Below are 23,736 nucleotides of genomic sequence, written 5' to 3'. Positions count from 1 at the left end.
CTCAATGAAACACAGAAGAGTTCCCAGAGGGGTTAGCATGTCGGTCAATAAGAGAAGCCTTTTAGCAACCCGAATCGCAGGAGAGTGAGACAGGAGGCAGTTGCTGCCGTGTCCCTCTCATTTACTTTCTGTCATTGATTGCTTAAAGAAAAGTGTTTTTAAAAAAATCTAGGGAATTCCCTGGCGATCCAATGGTTAGGATTTCATGTTTCCACTGCCAAGGGCCCAGGTTCGATCGCTGGTTGGGGAACTGGGATCCCACAAGCTGCATGGAAGGCCCAGAAAAAAAAAGATCTAACCTTGTGGTTTTAGGACCCAGTTTTAACAATTCTTTGTGAGGCAAGGACCATACCACAAAATGAAAGACATCTATATATAAAATCTTTATTACAGGCAATATTGGTCCATACACTACGCAATACCAACAGTACAAGTGTAATCTTTCAAAATCATCATTTAAACAGCAAAAGACCAAGAAATAAAATTTGAGTCAACTGATTATTTTTCAAAATAGTCTCAATGCACATTATCCTCAGTTCCCTTATTATAGTGAAACATACAAATACAGAAAAATACCCCATTTAACATATACTAGTGTTAAATGGTTATTTGGCTTAAAATCTGAGTTAAGAAAATCCTTTTTAGCAACCTACGTACAGATAAGTAGCGAACTTTATTAGACAAATGCGTTCCTCTTAAAAACGCGTGAAGAATTCATTCATCATGTGTTCTGATCCTAGTACAGGGTTTCTCTCTCACCATCATGGTTCTTATCTGAAGGACCAACTCAAGGAGTCGGCCTGGACATCACCTCTTCCCAAACACAATTCATCCAAAAGTCTGTTCAACAGATGGCAACCGGCAGCGGTCACTTCGCCATGTGACGCCCTAAGAGCCTGGCCAGACCTGTCCAACAGCCCGTTTTCCTACCTACTGTGGGTTGCTGCTCAGGAGGGACGAGAGACGCCAATACAAGCAGGAAACCTGCAGCTCCTCTGCTACGTGCCTTACAACACTTTCAATTTTTCTGGTCAATGCCCTGATTAGGTAACATACATAAAAGCCAGCATATTAGTTTAAATCTTTAAACAAAAAACTATATTTTCCAAAGTCATTATCATTGGGGGCAATTAAGTGATCTTTTCGTGCTTTGTTGAGCTTCATCTTTAGGGCGTCTCTTCTCTCTTCCCATTCATGAAGTTCAGCGTTGCCGTGTGCAAATTTACAGCTGCTTCCTTCCGTGCAGGTACCATTCATATACCTGTTAGGAAAAGTCAGCTTGGTAAGTGTCCACTCATTGTTTAGAACAATCTTTAAAATGTGCTCTTCACTACCTTTATGGTTTGTGTTAAACTTTTAGCTCAAATTCATAATCCTAGAAAAATGAGTATTTTTAATACTTTTATATTGGAGTATAATAAAAATGAGTATTTTATTGTCTTGGCAGAAATGAGTACCTTAAACTATTTAAATGCATTAGTTAATGAAAAGGACTGATTGCTGGGGAAAAAAACACTCCACTCCTTCCTAATGCAGTAGAAAGAAAATCAGAGGGGACGGGAAGTAGAAAATAATCTTCAATAATTCTACATATCACATGGATCTAAACTGGGAAATCAAATAGGAATGGCCAACAACAAAATAAGGAGCAATTCAAAATTACCTAGCTTTTCAATGAAAAATTTTCTAACTATACTTAAAAGAGTGATACTATTAATACTACTTCCATCTGACCTGAGAAAGTTCCAGATTGACACTTGGAATATAATTCAAAGGCAGTTTCAAAAGTGATGACCATCTACTACGAAAAGATGGTTGTGAAGAGTCAGAGAATCCTCACTGCCAGCTCAGAGATCATCTGGGCAGGCCTGAATGAACTTCCTTCTCTGTTTGGTTATCTTAAGATGTTGCACTCCAGTACGGGCAAACTAGTAAATCTTTTCAGGTAACTCAGGTGAGTGAAGGAAATGTTCAAGGAGCAACTAAAACTCTGAGCTCAGATGCCAACATCCAGGATTAGAAGACTTTGCCACCCAGGTACCATGTCTACTGCATCCCAGGTAGCTCTCAGTGGCAAAGAACCTGCCTGCCAGTGCAGGAGAGGTGAGTGATGTGGGTTCAATTCCTGGGTCAGAAGATCCCCTGGAGAAGGAAATGGCAACCCACTCCAGTATTCTTGCCTGGAGAATCCCATGGACAGAGGAACCTGGAGGGCTACAGTCCATGGGGTCGCACAGAGTCTGACAACAGAAGTGATTTAGCCTGCACCCTGTCTACTGATACAATGACTGTGGAACTCAAGCCAGACCAGCAAAGTTCACGTGGGAAGCTACAGAGACCCACGTACCTATCACAAATACTAAAATACCCCGTTGGAAAGCGGTGCTGCCAGCAGTACTGGTCATCCTCAGTGTGGAAGACCTTCTCTTTGTGCTTCTCGGAGGAGATGTGGCCCTGCCACTGCTTCTCACTGTTGCAGTTCTTCCCGCACATCCAGCAGTGAAAGTCCACCTGCAGCGCACGGAAGACAGGAGTCGCGTCAGCAGCTGCTGTCCGGGGGGGCTCCTGATGGGTCACCCGTGTTCAGGCCCCAGATTGACTAAAAACAACTCCACCTAAGGCCCACATTCTATTCCTGGGGAGCCCTGCCAGCAGGGGTAGCTGGGAGAGATGGGCTGAGGGTGCCCCCAGCACATAGGAAGCAGAGAACCGGGGCAATGAGCTGGGCCGGGGGTCCAGGCACTCTCTAGCAAGAAGCCGGTGTGCCAACAAGGGTGTCTTGTCGGGAGGATGGGGGGCCAGGTTCAAACCAGGGTCCCGGGGAGGATAAATACCATGAGGAAAATCAGAGAGGATGCGAAAGCCCAGGGTTCGCCTGCTGTGCAAGAACAAGGAGTAACAACTCCACTCTTGCACATGAACTGAGCCCCTACTGCGGGCCAGGACGTGTGCCAGGGGCCAGGGAAGTACCCATGCTGGGAAAACGCCACCCCGGGGGCACAGACCCGCGAACTGTATTAGGAACCCTGTGCTGCCACAGATGCAAGTGTGCGGTGTTTGAACAGCACTTCCCAAGTGCCCTGTGTCAGAATCCTGTGTGACGCTGGGTAAGAACAGGTTTACAGAGGGACTTCCCTGGCAGTGCAGTGGTCATGACTCTGTGCTTCCAATGCAGGGGATGTGGATTTGATCCCTGGCAGGGGAACCAGGATCTCACATGCTAGGCGGTGCCGGGGGGCAGGGGTAAGGGGGCGGAGAGAACAGGGTCACAGTGACTCTCACGACCCAGCAAGCTGGGGTGACCCTGCTCTGGAAACCCCAGCAGTACTTTAGGTGGCAAGGCAATCGGCGCTGAGCCTGGGCAGAGAGGGCAGAGTCCACAGGGCTTATCGTGAGCAGAGACATGTCCCTGACCTGGGTCTGACTGATTCAATTCAGAGAGAGGCTAAAAAAACAAAACTGGAAACAAGGAGCAGAGTTAACGCACATGTCTGTGTCAGTTTAAAACACCACGCTGGGCAGAACTACAGATTAGGAATAGACAGTCCAAGATATGGAGACACGGCCTGGAAAAAGACACACTGGACCTGATCCCTCTGGGAAGGGTGACAACTGGGGTTCCAACCTCATCTGTGACATTTTATTTACCTAACAGAAGCAAACACGGCAAACTGTTAACATTAGTTGACTTGGGATGGTCGGCCCAAGATACAAGCAAGCCCAGTGAAACACCGCAGGTGACTTATGTCTGGGGTGGAACCCAGAGACAGAGGCCAGACTGCAGGAGGACAGTAAGGGAACACGAGGACTCTGGGGCGAGGTGGGCAGTTCCCTGATGGTCTAGTGGTTAAGACTCCAGTGCAGGGGGCATGGGTTTAATCCTTGGCTGGGGAACCAAGATCCCACGTGCTGCATAGCATCCCATCCAGAAACAAGGAGGAGCATCCCATCCAGAAACCCAGCTGGGGGTGGGGAACCCTCGGTTCCTGAGCACCTGCGTGGCCCAGCCGCGGGATACACCCGCAGGCTCATCACGCTTTGCGTCTCCCTCACAGAGGCATTCCGTAAGCTACCCAGGGTCTCAGGCCAGTGACTCACCAGCTCCTGCTTCCAGAGTCAGAAAAAGGAGGCAGGAAAGGAGTTTTTAGGACAGAGAGGCTTAGACTCACAGAAAGGAGCCAGCGCAAAGAGAAGATGAAGACACTGGGAGGCGGGCAGGCCAGCTGGGAGCAAGGGAGCCAAGTTTGGGAGAAGGTGGGAAGTAAAGAAAGGCCTGGAAGCACAGGCAAAGGCACCAACCTGCGGTACTTACAGTAACTTCCGCGTAATCCGTCGGCATGTGGATTTGCTTTCCATTCTCTTTGCTGGACTGACTGGCTGCATCATCGCTTTTTTCACTTTTTTGGCTCTTTAGCCAGAGTTCATAAAACTGCTCCATATCTTGTACTACAGAAAAATGAACTCCTTTCAGCGGCAAATATTTAAAGACACCATTTAAAGCATGCACTCTTTTTGCATCAGTCAGCATAATTTTCAAAAGAAAATCAAAAGGCAAACAGAGACTGATCATGTATTAAGCACGAGAGACGGGCCAGTTCCAGACGCTCAGGGTAAGAACCAAATTCAGGTCTGTTAGGGTACAGACAAACATTAGTTTTCAAGATTGATGAACTCCTCCCTGGATTTGCAAGACACCTTGTGGGTGTTTAAAATTCAGAAACCCAAGACTTCCCTGGTGGTCCAGTGGTTAAGATTCTGAGCTTCCACTGCAGGGGACACAAGCTTGGTCTCTGGTCAGGGAACTAAGATCCCACATGCCGCATGGTGCAGCCAAAAAATAAAATTCAGAAGCCATTTCAAGGGCATTGCTGAAAAGGAAAGCCACGGCTTCACAATGGCCCACGTCAAACACACGTTATCAGTGCCGTAAACACTCAGGCAACTTACACAGCTCCTCACTGTTTACTGAGAAAGGTGAGAAACCTACCATAGGGACCAAGATTCTGACCCTGATGGGGCCCCGTCAGGCCAGCTCCTGTCCCAGGGGACTGACACACAGGGGTGCAATTTACAACAGCACGGTGATGACCAGGTCCCGGGCTGTGGCTGCAAGCTGCTGCTTACAGTAGGAACAAGTGTATCTGGCACTACCATCCACTGATAAAACTAAGGTTTCTCGGCCTCAGCCCCCCCTGTGTGCTGAGCCGGATAATTCCTTGTGGCTGGATAAGCCTTGTGCACTGTACGATGTTTAACAATCTCCCTGGCCTCTGCCTACCAGCTGCCAGTAGCACTGGCCCACAAGTCATAACAATAAGAAAGGTCCAGATGCTACCAACTGTCCCCAAGGGGAGAGGCGTGTGGGTGGCAAAATTCATTCCTAGCTGAGAGGTACTGAGTTAAAAAAAAAAAAAAGCTGGAAATGAGGATCTGGTCAAAACCCGGCTCTACTGTCTGCTCAAGTGTTTCTAACAATATATCTCCAGCTAAGATTAGAGATAAAATAGGAAATCCTTCTTCCTTCAGGCCAGTGGTAGCAGGAATTGCTGCAAGAGCCCTGATTTGTAAGGATACCTTCAGGAAGGCCAAGCTCAAGTCCTCACTCCAAGCAAGGAGTCCCACTCACACAAGTCACTGAATGTTTACATGGCTGAAATACAGTAGGTGATGTGCTTAAATCAGATTGGTTCTTGAAATCCCCAGATTGCAGATCTTAAGCCATCCATAAATTTTGATCAGTTTACTTAAGACTGAAGAACAATGATCCTGGTAGCAAAACCTTTTCTGGTCGGAAGTGAAAGGTTGCCTGAGGCTTCTTTCCAAGGCTCTCACAGTAAAACTGATGCTTGACCAAGACAAACATTCTCTCCTTGGGCCTTTGCGTCTGGGCCTGTTCTACCCATAAGAGTTCCCAGAAGAAACCTCCAGTTCCAACCTGATGAATTCAGGGGTGACTCTTCAAACAGGAGCAGGTGATCTGACCCGAGCACTCGTGGAAGGAATGAACTTCCCCAGACAGTGACTCAGGGACACGCCTATGATGTCAGAGGATGCTGACCTATGTTTTTGTATCCAAATTTGACCTAAGCAAACATGATTGGTGGTCAGACTCTGCTTCACTGATAAAATGAGATAATGGTTTACAGCACAGACTGCCTTCTGTGTTCCCTGTAAGCTGGCAATTTACAGGGAGGAAAGAGGCTTCCAGGCGAGCTGGATTCCGTGGGTGTCGAGGCCATGCTTAATCATCAACTTACTCCCGTTCTCCTTCATGTAGGTCCACACTTCTCGTTCCTCAGGACTGTGAGCAAAAGAACAGTTTCCAATGTACTGACATTTTTTCCCAGAAGCAATATGATTGCACAGCTGTATAAAAAAAAAAAAATACATGAATATGCTTTAAGACAGAGTACACTGAGTAAAACTGCCTAATTTTTACATGTAAGCAAAATAAATATTATTATTCATGCTAATGCTGAATAATACAATTTTTAAATGAGATTAATTTGCTCCTATTCAAATTGACTATAAGCCTCAAAGACATGAGATGATATCAAGCTTTCTGTCTCAAAACTTTTCAAAAGAGCATAAGTATGGAACTGGAATATGGAACATTTTCTTATGAGAAAATGTCAACAGATTCACTTATTCAGAGTATCTGCTTTTAACACAGCAGAGCCCTTTATCTCTGTGGTGCAAGTCTCTGGCCCCCTCAGTATGACATATGCTACTCTCCTCTGCCTGACACCCAAGATACCTCCTTGTCAGCGCTTGGGAAGCAGGAAAGAAACTGCAGACGCCTCCAATAAATGAGGTCAGAGAAAACCTCCGATGTTTTCTTCTCACTGACACTGGCCGCTAATCTCAGCCATCATTCACTATCTCTGCAGTGTCAGAAGACAATTACTCCACTAACCAGGCCATCCAGTCATACAGCATTCAAGTAATACCTCTTGTGGTTATTTGCATTTTTATTTTACAGAGTAAATACAGTGATACTGATAGGAAAAATAAAGTGATAGCAGTCAGCAGAACACAGATTTCCCTAAGACCCGTGACTATTAAGAACGAGGAACACCACTGTCACCTAGAGCTCATTCCTAAGTATTATCAACGTGCTTGTCTTTATGGAGCATGAATCCTGGTACAACTCACTGTTAGCTTGTCTTAGTTTATCCGTGATTCAACAGAGCTGGCTCTATGTATTAGTTTACAAAACAGTAAAGGCTTAGCATTGACTTTCACCAAAAATTAAGAAGCAGTTAACACTAAACACTGCTCCTTTCCTCCTCTGAACCAAAGTCAGGGACCCCCCAACCCCTTTACAATTTTTTTTCAGGAAGTCAATAGTCAACAAAACATTCTTGTGATGGATTTTCTTATCTTCTTTTCCCAGTCAAGCCCCAGGAAGTACTTAGGTATTACTAGGTAGACACTGATCATTGTCTTTCAAAGCTCAGTGATAAGGAGCAGGGAGAAGAGAAGATAAAGGAGAAGGCCGCTCTGTGCTGGGTTTTTACACAACACCATCTCACCATGTTCCCTAGGATGCAATGATTCCCATTTACAGATAAGCAAACTGAGGCTAACTAACTGGCCCTTCGGGCAGACCCTGAAGCCCATCCTCTCCCCGCCTCGCCACACTGCCTACACACATACACACAGGCAGAGTATGATTTCTTCTTTTAGAAAAAGGACCCCTTAGCAATATCTAGAGGGGTAGGGAAACAGAGGAAATGGGTTCCTGTAAACGCAGTGTAGAACATCGCATCTGCAATGAGAGAATAATCAGCGGTTCTAGGCAGCTGCCTCATGAGCTAGAACTGTTCCCAGTCGTCTTTGTTTTGGCAAAATTTTGAGGAGTACATCTATAATCTCCACCATCTACTGAAGCACAAGATAATCACTGGTTCTAATAAGCCTTCCTCCTCTCTTTTTATAGCCCACTAATAAATCACCCGTATCTATGAGGCTGAAACCACAGTGGAGAAACACAAACACATCACCTCCTTCAAAGACTGGCCTTGTAACCTGTGTTAAGTTTCACGAACTCCAAGGTGCCCTGGGTGATGGGAAATGGACCCGCCTCTCCCTCAGCTCCTTGGCAGTCTGGAGAAGGAGCATCGCCAGTGGAGACTCTGCAGTGCATCTGCACTGCTGCTCTGGGCAAAGGACTCTCTCCATGTTTCCTCTGCTGAGGCTGAAAGCGCCCCTCACCTGAGCTCAGGTATAACCCCGCCAGACCCTCTCTTGGGAACAAGCAAGTCAGGCCAGTTCCAAGCTTTGCCCAGACGACCGTGTAGGGGACCAGAGGGACCAAGATGAAACGTGCCACCTTGTAAGTCAGTTTGGTGTTCTCAATCTAAGGGCTTTGGGGGAACATGTTGCTCTAACAGGAAGCATTTTTCCCTTGGGTTACTTCAAGAAAATCCTGTAACATTAGGTATCCTTTAGCGAGCATCCATTGCTTCAGTAAAAGAAACAGGCGTGATAAAAAAAAAAAAAACACACCAAAAACTCATCAATAGAGTTAATAATACAGAAAGTCTTGGGTTTGATAGCAAAGCTGAGGAATCAATGAAATTCTCTCTCATTTGCTCACAGTCATCCATCTGGAAAACAAGCTGAGTCTAGACCATCGCTTCTCTCTAGCTCATTTTCTACGTCTCCTAAGTAACTCATTCCAATCAGCCTAAACACTGCGCCAGAGCCACACACACCAAAGGGAAAGGAGAACGAAAGGACCGCTTAGATTTAGTAACACGGCGAGCATCATTTAAAGGGCACCAGTTTCCATCTGAATTACTACTACTTTCTAATGATTTGAAATGCCTAATAAAAAAAAAAGTGGCTTAAAAATTACGTATGTACATCAAACTGTAAAGGCATTTGTTTCTTTGTGGGAAGAGGACGGATGTTCATCCACTTCTTACGTTCAATAGACATCACTCTCATCGCACGACGATCTTTGGTCCACCTAAGAAAAATGGAGTTCAGAAAAAACAAAAACACACTGGCAAAGGCATAATATAAAGGGGCAGGTACAAAGTCTGTACCTAAGGGACCAGAGATTTTTTTTTCAACCCTTCTAAAAGAAATGCCTTATGATTCTGTCATTTTACTTCCTGTTGATATTTATAGACAGACATTCCCTATGAATGCTAAACAAGGAAATGGTAAAATACAGGAAAAACACTATTGAATTTTGTTGAATTCTTAGCTACTAAAGCCTAAAAATCTCTTTCCTTTTGGTTTGCAATTACTCCTAAATTGTCTGCTTTCCTCTGCTCTCCTCACAGCCTTAATCTTTTTTCTTATATGTACGATTTTACGCCCCTGAAAAGAAACAGGCACTCTTTGCACACACACACTACTTACGAATGCCTTGCTTTTGCACTGCAATATTTTCTGTTTTTGTCTGGTTCAATGACTTGGCCATTTCTCAGACACTGAGCACATACGAATTTTATCTTCATATTAAGGGATCCAGGCATTATTTGATTGCCAAGTACCTTAAGTAATTAAGAGATCAGTTTTAATTGAACAGAAAACCATTTTCTGAGAACACATTCATTCACCATGCACAACTGTGAGCTATTATTTTTTTTTAATATAACAGCACGCAACTTCTGTTCTTGTCTGGTCTGATGATTTGACCACTATATATACGATCTGATAACTAAATCTCCAGTTCTCTACCCAAATATAAGAGAATATGATGAAAGTAGATTACAGATGCCAAACCTCAATTTAGCAAAGCCAGCTCTGGTGATAATGTTTAGGACTTGTGGGGAGAAAGGAAGAAAGATGGCTGGATAAAGCAGTCTGGCTAAGTGGTAAGCAAAACTACATCGTCTACCTCCCCTACTCCGAGGATCCCCACAGCCCAAGAACCCAACTGTTTTGCCAAATAAACTAAATAAGAAAACTGTATCCTGGAACATCCCTGAGAGTCCAGTAGTCAGGACTCTGCACTTTGTACTGCAGGGGATGTGGATTCAATCTCAGGTTGGGGCACTAAGATCTTACATGCTATGTGGTGTGACCAAAAGATAAAATAATTAGAGAAAATTGTACCCTATATTCTTTTCTTCTTTGGCTATGCAGGATCTTAGTTTCCTGACCAGGGATCAAACCCATGGCCCCTGAAGTGGAATCGCAGAGTCCTAACCACTGGACCACCAGGGAATTCCCTAACCTGTATTCCTGGCAGGTGCTATGAGATGCCTAGTTTTTTGTTTTTTATCTTAATGATAATCAACTAAAATTCAGAAATTTTTTTTTCACATTTATACAATTTTTTTTCCCATTTAACTCAATAAACTCAAGAGAGTTACTGGATTGTATGGAAGTATAAACTGCATCTGCCAACTACTAACATCCACCAGGCAATTCCAGAAAAGATCCCAAATGCAGAAAGGATAAAGGAAAAACATACCTGAGCTCCAGGTACGTTTGCTTCCAAATTTTGCCAATATCGTTTAGATTCCTGGGCAATATCATCATGTGAGATACCTGAGAAATGCCAAAGACTTTTTTTTTAAGGATCTTAACGCAATACCAGGCCACCTGTCTAGGCACAGTCAGACTCAATTCTTTACCCCCATTTGGCATAATCTGTCACCAAGGAGGAATATCATACTACTCTTTTGAAATGGAATCTTTACAAATACAGCTCTTGGTGCCTTCCGAAGAATCTTTCTTCCTTACGGATCCGTACTGCATACATGAACTTGTATCAGCAATTACTTATACGAGACTACATTCAAAATAGGCCACTCGAAAGATGAAGTGACTCAGGTTTAAGACTCAGGATAAAATCTACAGTGCTGCCACACCAGACTGATGGAGAAAGGTCTTCGATACCCTTTCGTAAACCCTGAATGCTCTTGAGGGGACTTGTCTCAATCTCGCACAAACCTACCTGTTTCATTTTGCAATATCCAGACTTTCAGTTCTACAAGACTATGTGCATAAAAGCATTCGTCTTCCCTTAAACAGCCATATCGAACCTCATGTCGACATAAATCAAGCTGACACTGGCCATGGAAAGAACGTATTTTGGAATACTTTACTGTTGTCTCTCGCAAAATGTGGACAAGGCACCTACGAGGAAAATAGAGTGACATTTTACTACTGTTCTACCATAGCTTGTTTTTTTAAAAAATGTATATACACGTGTGTGTGTGTGCTTAATCGTTCAGTCATGTCTGACTCTTTGCGAGTCAATGAATTGTAGCCCGCCAGGCTCTTATCTATGGGATACTCAGGCAAGAATACTAGAGTGGGTTGTCATTCCCTTCTCCAGGAGATCTTCCCAATCCAGGGATCAAACCCACATCTCCTGCATTACAGGTGGATTTTTTACCATCTGAGCTACCAGGAAGCCCATATACATATACAAAATGTAAAATTCTAGACTGAAAATACATTTTAAATCATTATCAGAAAAAAACAAATCACTGTATGCAAGTGTAGGATTAACTGGGGAGAGGAGAGGATAATTATATTAAGCTATATTAAAATACCTAAATCCATGTCATGAGAAGCTATAAATCAGTATTGATTTTCTGTATTAAATATTAATAATTCATTTAAAAATTCTAAGCAAAACCTATTAGCCGTTTAAAAATAGTTACCATCTTTCAAATCAACAAAAGGAGAGGGGAACGCCTGGGAAGATACTACTCTGGTTTTATTGGGATCTAAAAAGAGGATTAATTGTCTAAAAATATTAGAAAATACCAACATACTTATTGTCTTCAAATTCATGCTTTGTAACCGGATGAGAACAAGAAGTAGAATTATCTTTGTTTCTTTTACTTATCATTCTAGGCTTATGATCAAAACATTTCTGAAACAGAGAAGAAGAATTATCGTAAAAATGTATTACAAGATGATAACTTTTGTGTGATGCTGATGACGTTCATACTTACACATTACAAGCATATGTCAATTAACACTCGGCAGATAGGATGTCTTAATGTTATTCTTTTGGATAGTAACAGTGGCTACCATTGCTAAGCAAATGCTTTAGCATACAGCAGGACCAGAGCGAAGCCCTTGATACTACTGGGTCAGAAACCACCACCTGTTTCACAGTTGAAAGAAGACTTGGAGACAGTACCTCACAAAGGAATATAAATTCTCCAAGATGCTCCTGGAACAGTCTGAACACGGTAAAGCTGATCTTTCCATTGCCACCAAAGAAAGCCTCTCTGCTGAACGCCCCCTTCCGCTCCAGCGTCCAGACATCTATCTCCTCCTGGCAATAAGCAAATGTGCAGTGGCCTGAATATCTACATTCCTCCTCAGCGGCAACATCTAGAAAGACAGGAAATTAACAGAGGTGGGATGGATTAAGAGATTGGGATTGGCATGCATATACTAATATGAATAAAACAGGTAATTAATGACAACTGACTGTATAGCACAGGGAATTCTACTCAATGCTCTGTGGTGACCTAAATGGGAGGAAAATCCAAGGAAGAAGGGATGTATGTATACGTGTGGCTGATTCACTTTGCTGTAAAGCAGAAACTAATGCAACATTGTAAAGTAACTATCCTCTGAAAAAGGAAAAAAAAATAATAGATTTTCAAACAAAATTTAAAAAAAAACACTAGGGGGGAGACAGGGAATTAAAAGACATTTAAAACATGGGCCACTGTGTTTTCAAAACCAATGAATATTAAACACACTAAGGGCACTGTTTAAATTTTTGTAACAATTAATGGATAGCTTCAAACCACTGTACACATATTACTATGCAGGAATGGTGTATTGAAAGCATGAAAGTGTTAGTTGCTCAGCTGTGTCTGACTCTGCGACCCTGTAGCCTGCCAGTCTCATGGAATTCTCAGGGCAAGAATACCAGAGTGGGTAGACATCCCCTTCTCCAGGGGATCTTCTTGCCCCAGGATTGAACCTGGGTCTCCCGCATTGCAGGGAGATTCTTTACCATCTGAGCCACCAGGGAAGTTCCAATGGTATTAACTCTTAAAACAAACAAACGAACAAACAAAAAATAGCAGCACAATTCTAAATTACTTTTACTTCAGACAGGGCAAAAAAAGCCCTGATGTTTGCATGGTCACCACTTAAGTTTAAAAAATCATTTCAGTTCAGTCACTCAGTCGTGTCCAACTCCTTGAGACCCCATGGACTGCAGCACGCCAGCCCTCCCTGTCCATCACCAACTCCCCGAGTTTACTCAAACTCATGTCCATTGAGTCAGTGATGCCATCCAACCACCTCATCCTGTGTCATCCCTTTCTCCTGCCTTCAATCTTTCCCAGCATCAGGGTCTTTTCAAATGAATCAGCTCTTCACATCAGGTGGCCAAAGGATTGGAGTTTCAGCTTCAACATCAGTGCTTCCAATGAATATTCAGGACTGATTTCCTTCAGAATGGACTGGTTGGATCTCCTTGCAGTCCAAGGGACTCTTAAGAGTCTTCTCCAGCACCACAGTTCAAAAGCATCAATTCTTCAGCGCTCAGCTTTCTTTATAGCCCAACTCTCACAACCATACATGATCACTGGAAAAACCATAGCCTTGACTAGATGGACCTCTGTTGGCAAAGTAATGTCTCTTCTTTTGAAAATGCTGTCTAAGTTGGTTATAACTTTTCTCCCAAGGAGTAAATGTCTTTTAATTTCATGGCTGCAATTACCATCTGCAGTGATTTTGGAGCCCCCCAAAATAAAGTCTGACACTGTTTCCAGTGTTTCTCCATGTATTTGGCATGAAGTGATGGGACCAGATGCCATGATCTTTGTTTACTGAATGTTGAGCTTTTTTTTTTTTTTTTTGAATGTTGAGCTTTAAGCCAACTTTTACACTCTCCTCTTTCACTTTCATCAACAGGCTCTTTAGTTCTTCTTCACTTTCTGCCATAAGCGTGATATCATCTGCATATCTGAGGTTATTGATATTTCTCCCGGCAATCTTGATTCCAGCTTGTGCTTCTTCCAGTCCAGAGTTTCTCATGATGTACTCTGCATATAAGTTAAATAAGCAGGGTGACAATATACAGCCTTAATGTACTCTTTTTCCTATTTGGAACCAGTCTGTTGTTCCATGTCCAGTTCTAACTGTTGCTTCCTGACCTGCATACAGATTTCGCAAGAGGCAGATCAGATGGTCTGGTATTCCCACCTCTTTCAAAATTTTCCACAGTTTATTGTGATCCACACAGTCAAATGCCAATTGACTACTGGCATATTCAATAAAACATAAATAGATGTTTTTCTGGAACTCTCTTGCTTTTTCGATGATCCAACGGATGTTGGCAATTTGATCTCTGGTTCCTCTGCCTTTTCTAAAACAAGCTTGAACACCTGGAAGTTCACGGTGCACATATTGCTGAAGCCTGGCTTGGAGAATTTTGAGCATGACTTTACTAGCGTGTGAGATGAGTGCAATTGTGCGGTAGTTTGAGCATTCTTTGGCATTGCCTTTCTTTGGGATTGGAATGAAAACTGACCTTTTCCAGTCCTGTGGCCACTGCTGAGTTTTCCAAATTTGCTGGCATATTGAGTGCAGCACTTTCACAGCATCATCTTTCAAGATTTGAAATAGCTCAACTGGAATTCCATCACCTCCACTAGCTTTGTTCATAGTGATGCTTCCTAAGGCCCATTTGACTTCACATTCCAGGATGTCTGGCTCTAGGTGAATGATCACACTATCGTGATTATCTGGGTTATGAAGATCTTCTTTGTACAGTTCTTCTGTGTATTCTTGCCACCTTTTCTTAATATCTTCTGCTTCTGTTAGGTCCATACCATTTCTGTCCTTTATTGAGCCCATCTTTGCATGAAATGTTCCCTTGGTATCTCTAATTTTCTTGAAGAGATCTCTAGTCTTTCCCATTCTATCATTTATGGACATTCAAAGCTCATTTCCTGAATATTCATTAGAAGGAATGATGCTGAAGCTGAAGCTCCAATACTTTGGCCACCTAATGTGAAGAACTGACTCACTGGAAAAGACCCTGATGCTGAAAAGGATTGAAGGCAGAAGGAAAAGGGGACAACAGAGGTTGGGATGGTTGGGTGGCATCACCGACTCAGTGGACATGAGTTTGAGCAAATTCCAGGAGTTGGTGATGGGCAGGGAAGCCTAGCGTGCTGTAGGCCATGGGGTAGCAGAGTCAGACATGACTGAGCAACTTAATTGACTGAAAGCTCATTTAGGTGGAGCGGTCTGACAAAATGAAAACACTATGTTTCTCTCAAAAATATATTAAAAGAGTAACATTATCAAAACCTTAGTTCAGTGTTCTGATTCTGTTTAGACTATGTCAGAGAACCCAAAGTTTGAGACAGTTTTCTCTTTAAAACCTGGTAAAATCCCTATTTCAATAAATAACTATAAAACACCCACTAGACAGCAAATTAAAAGCAAAGGTAAAAATAATACAAAAAAATACTAATCTTTCAAACCAAGGAATTTGCTGTTAACTAAACATTTTTAGTAACAGTAATACTAGGACCACTGCAATAAAAGTAGCAAATTGTTTCTCAGCTAGGCCATGTACACCAATTAAGTAATTATAGCACATACCTTTACATATATAATAAGGTCCTTCATAATTTGTTTTTGTCGGTCTTGGACGTATTTTTTTCCATGACTTATCTTCTACATTCTTTATCCTACCAATTAAAATATCTTTCTTACATTTATGGTCTAAATTAGCATGATAAGTGAAATCCATTAGCTTAGGGCCTGAAAAAGATATTAAAAGGATTGTTCACATGCACAAGAAGTATCATTTCATTTTACAGGCACAGTTATAAGCAGATGTGAGAAACTGAATAATGATTATTAAATTCCCATGAAAAAGTCCTTTCATTACCCCCAAGTATAAACAAGCTAGGGAAAGTAATTTTTGTCTTTTGTGCTGTCAGACAAAACACAAAAATCAGAACAAAAACACCAGTGCTCCAAGATATAACCCTTATTTAATTATTAGAGTAAGAATTCTAATGGCTTCTAAAGGTAAAGTGAAAGCGGAAGTCGCTCAGTCGTGTCCGACTCTTTGTGACCCCATGGACTCTACAGTCCATGAATTCTCCAGGCCAGGATACTGGAGTGGGTAGCCTTTCCCTTCTCCAGGGGATCTTCCCAACCCAGGGATCGAATCCAGGTCTCCCACATTGCAGGCGGATTCTTTACCAGCTGAGCCATGAGGGAAGCCCAAGAATACTGGAGTGGGTAGCCTATCCCTTCTCCAGCAGTTCTTCCCAATCCAGGAATCGAACCAGGATCTCCTGCATTGCAGGCGGATTCTTTACCAACTGAGTGAAGGTAAAGCATATGCTTAAATAAACTAAGAAAGAAAATGAATTTGGGCCCCGTTTAGAGTAAACTGTGTTTGTATCACTTGACTTAGGGGTAAAGATATGAAATAACCCAACAAAAAGTACTCTAATTTTCACAAACACTGTATCACATGCTGGTCTTAAAATGCTTTTTTTCTAATTCTCACTCTATTTGAAAATGTTCACATTCTTAAACATATACTTAAAATACAAAGAATTTTCAAAATCAGGTCAATATTCTATTCCAAATGATTCTATACATAAAATTATATCAAAGAAGAACCGAGACTTATCCTATTAGACTCTAAAGGCTCCTCCTAATCAATAACTGCTGCTTCTTTAGAAAGAACTCAAATAAAGATGCAAGAGTCACAATAGTTGGTGTTTCCACTTAGATTTACAAATTCCTAAGAACTCTCAGGTTATTGACAAGCTCCTTGCTTTGGTCCTGACCTGATTTTACGAAACAGATCTGGCAAGCTTGTCTCAGTTCATGGGTTCCTTCAAGGGGATGTCTTGGGGTCACTGAAGAAGTGGGTTTAGTTACTGCACTTCCAAAAAAGTTTCCAAAGTCATTCCGAGGGTGACTTGAAATTCCCAAGAAACTCTCAGAAGCAAACAGACTGCCTGGTCCATTCATCTGCAAGAAGCATAAGAAAACAAAAAACAAAAAAACAAAAAACAGCCAACAAATATTGCACTATCACTAAAGAAGAAAACAAACGCATCTGAAAAATGAGACATTCTGCACAGACTAGACAGAGGACTATCCTGTCCTTACTACGTTTCTATTTGAAAACCATTGCCTTCTACATTTTCCTGTCTTTGGGGTCTCTAGGCCCCTCCCCCACATTTTGGGATGCTCCATGAGTTGTTATAAGCGATGGGTAATTGTTCTGCTTCATCAGCCAACAGGGTTTTCATGCCCTGATCTTGCATTTCTTCGTCATTCACACTGTGCTAAAGCCTCTTACACTGTTGATTAATTTGCCATGACAGATCCAGCCTTAAACCCAGAGCACTTATTACTGGATGTTCCAGAAGAGTCTTATTTTAGCACTCTTTCCCACAGCACACACAAAATTCCAGGGAGCTGGTACCGTTCATTCAAATAACTCAGTTACTTAAGTAAAAGACCTATTTGCAATTTAAGCGACGAAGTTACAAAAGAGGAAGTGGCACTTACAAGTAAAAGGGAAGAATTACTGTTGTTAAGCGCTGTTCCCTCTCTAGAAGTTGAGGTGGACAGATCTAAAATAATAAAAAAACTTCAACAGACCTTTTCATTCTAATCATGTAATAAGAACATCAGGGCTTAGCAGCTCACTATGGCTTCCCACCTTATTTCCCCTCCCAGTTCCGAGAAGTTTTCTTGCTCATTATTGACATCCAAAGAGGGCTATGGAGTCTCTCCTCTCCTCCAGAAACCAAGGACATAAATAATCCTTAGACAAACAAATTTCAATAAAAAGCAATTTTCAGAAACATGAGCTAAGGCAGGGCCTATCAAATGGGAATGTTAAAAAGACTAAGAAGATAATTCATATTAAAAATGGGAAAGGATTCTCTCCTTTTGAAAGTATGAAGCAGAAACTCATCAAAACATTAAAGAGAATCAGTCGGGTTCAATTTCTTTCTTTTTCTTAGTCTACCACTCAATTACTTTCTCTCTGCCCTCTGTTTTCCACAAATTTTCATTTGTTCAGTTGCCAATCTTTAAATCAATTATTTTGATGTTGATTTGTTTAACTGTAATGATGACTGACAAAAATATGAAGATTTTTCTTGTGGCTACTTAAAGGATACATTAAGCCTAGGATTACAAAAACAGGAGTCAGGCCCAAACCTCAGCAATCCCTTGCCAAAGTAAGGCACTATAGTTTGCTATGGATGAAGCCAAAAATACATGGTTCTATTATCATTCGAAACACTGATTTTAAATTAGTCTTAACTAAGTATTGCCTAGTTCACAATTTAAAAGGATAACCTGTCTTTAAGACCCTTTAAGAGGGGGTTATCCCTTTTCTAGAGAAAACATTAAAAGTCATTTCACGCCCCCCCAAACAACAGACACCCACCTTAACAAGTTATCTTATTAAAACAAACAGTACCACGTGTACTCCTACTCTCAGGCCTCTGCTTCTTGACCTCCACAACGGCACAGGTAAGTCCACGTGAGTTTAAAACAGGAAGCTTCAGGTTTTAGAGCTACAGTGTGTTTTCAGCTACAATGAAAATAACTCAAGTACCAACTACCTAGTGTTAGTTAAACAGACTGTCTTTTTTAGAAAATGAACTGTAACCATTTACATAAGCAGCTCGAGTCTTACCTCGTTTGGATTCACTCATTGAAAATGAATTTAAAGAAGAACAGAAATCTTCTAAGGACGAAGTCAAAGGCGGATACAGCTCTGAGAAGGAGGGCGCGGGCGCATACCTCGCCCCGATGGGCAAGGCGCCCAAAAGAGACGCCGCAGAGAAGGGGACGCTCGGGCCAATGCTGGCAGTTGGGAGGGGGCCTCTGACTAAGGCTGACGGCTGGGGAGGAAACAAGACCGGATTTAAGTCCATGAAACTCTGTCCCAAGCTAGCCAAACTGCTTTTAATACCAGCACATAAGAACGAATTAGTCCACTGGGTGATTTTGTTAGGTAACAAAGTTGAAGTCATAACCAAGATGGCAGAATCCAAGCGACAGAGCTGACTTCTTCTCCAGCCCACTTTTTAAAAAGTCTGGAGATGTGACTTCTAATATCACTGTGACCCAAATGAGAAGTCCCTGCTTCATTTTCCAAGCTTCCTAGGATTGCTAACATTTCCTGCTCTGAGCCAACCAGAAGGTTTCCTCAAAGAGGAACCACGAGGGCAAGTATGGGGCCAGGGCGGAAGGAAGGGTGGTCGAGAGAAGGGAGCTGGAGCAGCCTGGAGAACTGGCGACCATCTTTTTGGAGATGTCAGTGTACAGCCTCATGAGAACAAATGGAACGATGCCTTGCCCCTCCCCGACATAGTGACAATTTTTCGAGAGCCTCCTATATCAATTAAAATACCTTCCACTATTTTAATATACTTCACGGCAGGAGTCAGTGAACTTTTCTATAAAGGGCGGGATATACCGTCCATTTAATCCTCCTAACCCTCTGAGGTGCACCCTACAAGGACTGTCACCATACAGATGAGGAAACCGAAGGACTGAGAGGTGAAATAACCTGCCTCAGATCAAAGTGGAAGGAACCAACTCCCCCCACCCACACCCCCCATCGTCTGTCTGCCTTTTACACCTTCTCTTTGTCAGCTCCACACGGACATCACTGGTTTTACTCTCCCTGGAAACCAGCTCTGAGTTTCCCTCTCCACGCCATCATTCTAGTATCACTGCTGCCACTATCTTAATATACTTCACAGCAGGAGTCAGTGAACTTTTCTATAAAGGGCTGGATATTAACACAGCCCTATTAACATTGTAGGCTTTGTGGATTACACGGTCTCTGGTGCAACTACTCTACTCTGTTACTGCAGTGTCATGAGATATTTTCATGTATCTTAAAACATTATTCTTCTTTTCCCTTTCTTCCAGCCATGTAAAAATCTCAAAACCAGTCTTAGTGTTCGGGCCAGACAAAAGAGGCAGCGGGCCAGATCTGGCCTGTGGACCCGAGTTTGCTTTATGGTTATGTAGCTATAGGAGAATCATCCTTAAGGAATGAGAAATCCTTAATCCATCGACTCATTTTGCCTTACATACCAAATGTCTATTTTTTGCCAGGGAGTTAAATTTCCCTTTCCCATAACATGTGATTCCTAGCATGTTCTGTTTTTTTAATTTAAAAAAATGACAAAATTAGCCAGTTACCACTGGAAAAGGACAAAAGTAATTTTCAAGAAACCCTAAGTTTAGCCTACAGTCAATACTGAAAATACCTAGCAGGTTATATCACAATTTTTTTAAAAAGGGGGGGAAAAAAAGCCAGGTTTTAAGGAGTCAGACTGAAATTTACCATGACGGTTTCATTGGCTTCAGGCGCAGAATCCAGGAGATCGTCTATTTCATCTCCGAGGACCATGTCTCCATCATCTAAAAACACCTCCGGTGTGCCGAAGGGCATCTTCCCCCCATTTGCCAACACCGTCGATGGTAGAGAACTCTCTTCCACTTGCAGTGGCAAAACAGAAGTTAAGGGCATAATAGAAATTGAAGCCAGCTCATTTCCAACTTGGTGAGAAAAACTGGATGCGGGTATAGAAACAACAGACAGTGCTTCTTGCCTCGGAGTTAATAAATCTGTAACATGAATGGACATATGCTCACTTATTTTCAGTATATTTACGTAATACTAGTGTTAATAGCCAGTAACAGAGAAAATGAAGAGCAAGGTGAAAATATGAAAGCAATTATAAACAGAGAGATACAACAGTGAAAGCAATTCAAATAAAAGAGTAAAAGCAATTCTAAAAAAAAAGAGTTTCTTTTGCCCAGGAACAGATATATTCACTTGTGAAAACGCTTCCTCCTTTCTCAAAATGCCTGGGCTCCTTTTGGGTGGGGCTACTAGAGGGTGGTGACGCCACGGTGGACACCGAACAACTGCTCACCAACAGTCAGCACCATCAGTCACTACTGACACAGCCAGAGGCACAGAGGTGGTTTCGGAAATTGCTCTTGTTTTAATACTAATGACCCAGCAATCCTAACTGACAACACTATAATGTACATAACACCTGAGGCTGGCACTTTTTTTTTGGTGCGTAGTGAGGCATGCGGGATCTTAGTTCCCTGACCAGGGTCAAACCTGCACTCTCTGCATTGGAAGCATGCAGTTTTAACCACTGGACCACCAGGGAAGTCCCCAAGGCTGGCACTTCAGATTAAGAGGGCGTGTGTGAAAACATACCTGGTTCGATATCCTCCACAGAACAGTTCAAAGCCTAGAAATTGAACCAAATAATAGATCATAGTATTTTCAGGATTCTAGACTAGAAAGCAAGCTATAAAACTCACTCTAAGAAAGCAATGCCGATTCTCACATCTAACCTCCTTCCAATTAAGACAGAGACAAACAGAACGTATAAACCTTTGCAATGGCCAGTCCAGTGCATGCCCAGTCACGTCTGACTCTTTGTGACCCATGGACTGTAGCCAACCAGGCTCCTCTGCCCATGGAATTTCCCAGGCAAGAATACCAGAGTAGGGTTCCATTTCCTTTTCCGGATCTTCCTGACCCAGGGATTGAGCCTGCATCTCTTGCATCTCCTGCATTGGCAGGCCACCTGGCTGGGAAGCCCAACCTTTGTAATACGTAGGATTAAACAGTGCAGGCCTCTTGCCACTCATTTCGTGTGGCTTAGTATTTCTCCAAGGATATTCAGGAGCCTTCCAGTTCCAGAGGGACCCGTGTAGCCACTCCACCCTCCCCAACTCACAGCGACCTCCTAACAGCTCTAAGAAGACTTATCTTTAAAAAAGATAAATCTTGTTAGTTGTGTTTAACCCAATGACTTCTAAAATTAGTATGTGGCCGCAACCCACTTTTTCTAACAACACCTAACTTCTATGAACATCCTGTAAAATGCTCCATGGGCTTTCAGGAAATACTGATTGAGAGTAAAAGATATGACTGGAGATGTTTGTTTTCTTTTCATAGGGCAGGAAGCTCTGGCCACTTAGGTGTATAAGGAATAAAAAGGTCTCAAAAATAAACAAAACCCAAAAATATTAAAAGCAGAACTGCTAATACTTCTATCTTTTCTTTTTTCAAAATTATGATTCTTACAAGAGTAATAACCTTACCTTTGTAGCCCCATCCCCAGGAACTGATTTTAGTGAGAGCTGAAAGAAAATTAAGATGCTAATTTAAAACCAGAACTGACTCCAAGTTACAAAACAAAATGAAAATACGTTATGGCGAGAACTCTAGCTTACCTCGGCTCTAACATATGCTTTTCTTATTTTAAATCCCAATTTCTGAGCTAGTTCTTGAGTTAGTTTTATTACATGTTCATCCTGAAAAAAGTCAGAATATACGATTAACGGAGGGTTATATTTACTAACTGTAGAGGTGAAGGGACAAAACAGGTCTAATTTATCCTTGTCAAGACACTTGCTTTATGGGCAATTATTCCCAGCTGCAGCAGGTGGACGGCTGGCTGGAAAACATAACTTTTTGATGCCATTCGTCTACATAGAAGCAATAAAATGGCTAGAATGTAAACAAATGAATTAGAACATAAATACCATACCTGAGGCACTGCCAAGGAGCACTTTGCTACAGCATCATAAGCCTCTCTGAATCTTCCTAAATCACTTAGAGCCTTGGATTTCCGATACAGAGCTTTGTAGTTACTGGCATTTAAACTGAGGACTGTATCACAGTCTTCTAAAACTTTATCATGGAAACCCTGGTGAGTGAGACCAAATAAAGTTAGCAATCAATTCATGTCTTGCAATGATGCAAACACAAACAAATTCAGATTCTCCTCTCAAATGGATTGGTAATGGTTTTTATTTGTCTTTTAAAAATTATTTTCATTATGAAATTTCAAATACAGAAAAGTAGAAAGAATATCATGGCTACCTATGTACCCACCACCCAGACCTTTGGCCATACAAGACCCCAGATCTTCAAGAAAGAAAGCTGTCCAGGTATAGCTGAGGTCCTAAGTGTGAATGTCTATATGAAAACTTTAACAACATCAAAATACTACTTTTTAAGTTTAGATAAGTGAAGAGGTTGCGTTAATTCTTTTGAAGGCTCACTACTCCTTTTTTTTTAAATTAAAAAATAACAATAACTCCTAAGAGAAACATAAGGAGCAAACTGTCAGTTGAGATACCTGATACCCTCATCTGTGAATACCTGTATCTTCCCAGGCTGACTTTTTTTTTTTTTGTAAGAGCAGATTACCCCTGCCCCCCCAAAGCCATACTCAAAAGGGTATCTCCAAGGACCAGTATCTAAAAAACCAATTATTTTTAAAAATTCCTAAGTATTTGGCCAAAACTGATTTTTCAAAGCTTGAAGCCTCTCTAAAGCAGCTAATACATCTTTCCTATAAATTGAAATTAGAAAGCTGACTTTTGCTAATGTACTATGTTATTGAAAAATCTTTTTTTCTCTCCAGAAACACTGCTTTACAAGTCACAACTCACCATATTGGAATAGCAAGCAATACGATTTATATATAGTTTTTCAATGATTTCTTTAGGGATTAAAATTTCTTCAGACTTTGCATAATCAGCTATACTCAAAGCTTCTGAATACTGACTTATAGAGTGGTTCCAATCACGTTCGCGATAAACATCATTTCCTTCATTAAAAAGATTTCTCACAAGAGCATGTAAATATACCTTTAAAAAAAATAAAAAGAATGTTACCCCTTGAAACTTTTTAAGGAACAAGTCAGAGTGCAA

General features: G+C 41.9%; 1 protein-coding gene across 2 annotated transcripts in view; it reads right to left on the bottom strand.

Annotated features, from left to right (window-relative positions):
- Window positions 1-359: 359 nt before the first annotated feature.
- Window positions 360-23,736, bottom strand: part of ZC3H7A (zinc finger CCCH-type containing 7A) — a 38,379-nt gene continuing 15,002 nt past the window's right edge. The window contains exons 4-23 of one of the 2 annotated variants that reach the window (XM_027528300.1): window positions 23,476-23,673; window positions 22,566-22,724; window positions 22,249-22,329; window positions 22,117-22,155; window positions 21,221-21,254; window positions 20,327-20,610; window positions 18,659-18,866; window positions 17,515-17,579; window positions 16,782-16,968; window positions 15,571-15,732; window positions 12,128-12,324; window positions 11,754-11,854; window positions 10,925-11,106; window positions 10,439-10,515; window positions 9,379-9,512; window positions 8,872-8,977; window positions 6,258-6,366; window positions 4,313-4,446; window positions 2,348-2,511; window positions 360-1,261 (exon numbers count right to left, since the gene is read on the bottom strand). In XM_027528300.1, the coding sequence (XP_027384101.1) occupies window positions 1,072-1,261; window positions 2,348-2,511; window positions 4,313-4,446; window positions 6,258-6,366; window positions 8,872-8,977; window positions 9,379-9,512; window positions 10,439-10,515; window positions 10,925-11,106; window positions 11,754-11,854; window positions 12,128-12,324; window positions 15,571-15,732; window positions 16,782-16,968; window positions 17,515-17,579; window positions 18,659-18,866; window positions 20,327-20,610; window positions 21,221-21,254; window positions 22,117-22,155; window positions 22,249-22,329; window positions 22,566-22,724; window positions 23,476-23,673 (2,811 nt within the window). In that variant the 3' untranslated portion in view covers window positions 360-1,071. The remainder of the gene's footprint in view (window positions 1,262-2,347; window positions 2,512-4,312; window positions 4,447-6,257; window positions 6,367-8,871; window positions 8,978-9,378; window positions 9,513-10,438; window positions 10,516-10,924; window positions 11,107-11,753; window positions 11,855-12,127; window positions 12,325-15,570; window positions 15,733-16,781; window positions 16,969-17,514; window positions 17,580-18,658; window positions 18,867-20,326; window positions 20,611-21,220; window positions 21,255-22,116; window positions 22,156-22,248; window positions 22,330-22,565; window positions 22,725-23,475; window positions 23,674-23,736) is intronic. The other variant, XM_027528302.1, reaches the window with a different exon arrangement.

This window comes from Bos indicus x Bos taurus, chromosome 25 (assembly GCF_003369695.1).
Source record: "Bos indicus x Bos taurus breed Angus x Brahman F1 hybrid chromosome 25, Bos_hybrid_MaternalHap_v2.0, whole genome shotgun sequence".
NCBI classification, from domain to species: domain Eukaryota; kingdom Metazoa; phylum Chordata; class Mammalia; order Artiodactyla; family Bovidae; genus Bos; species Bos indicus x Bos taurus.
This window is presented reverse-complemented; position numbering and strand designations above follow the sequence as displayed.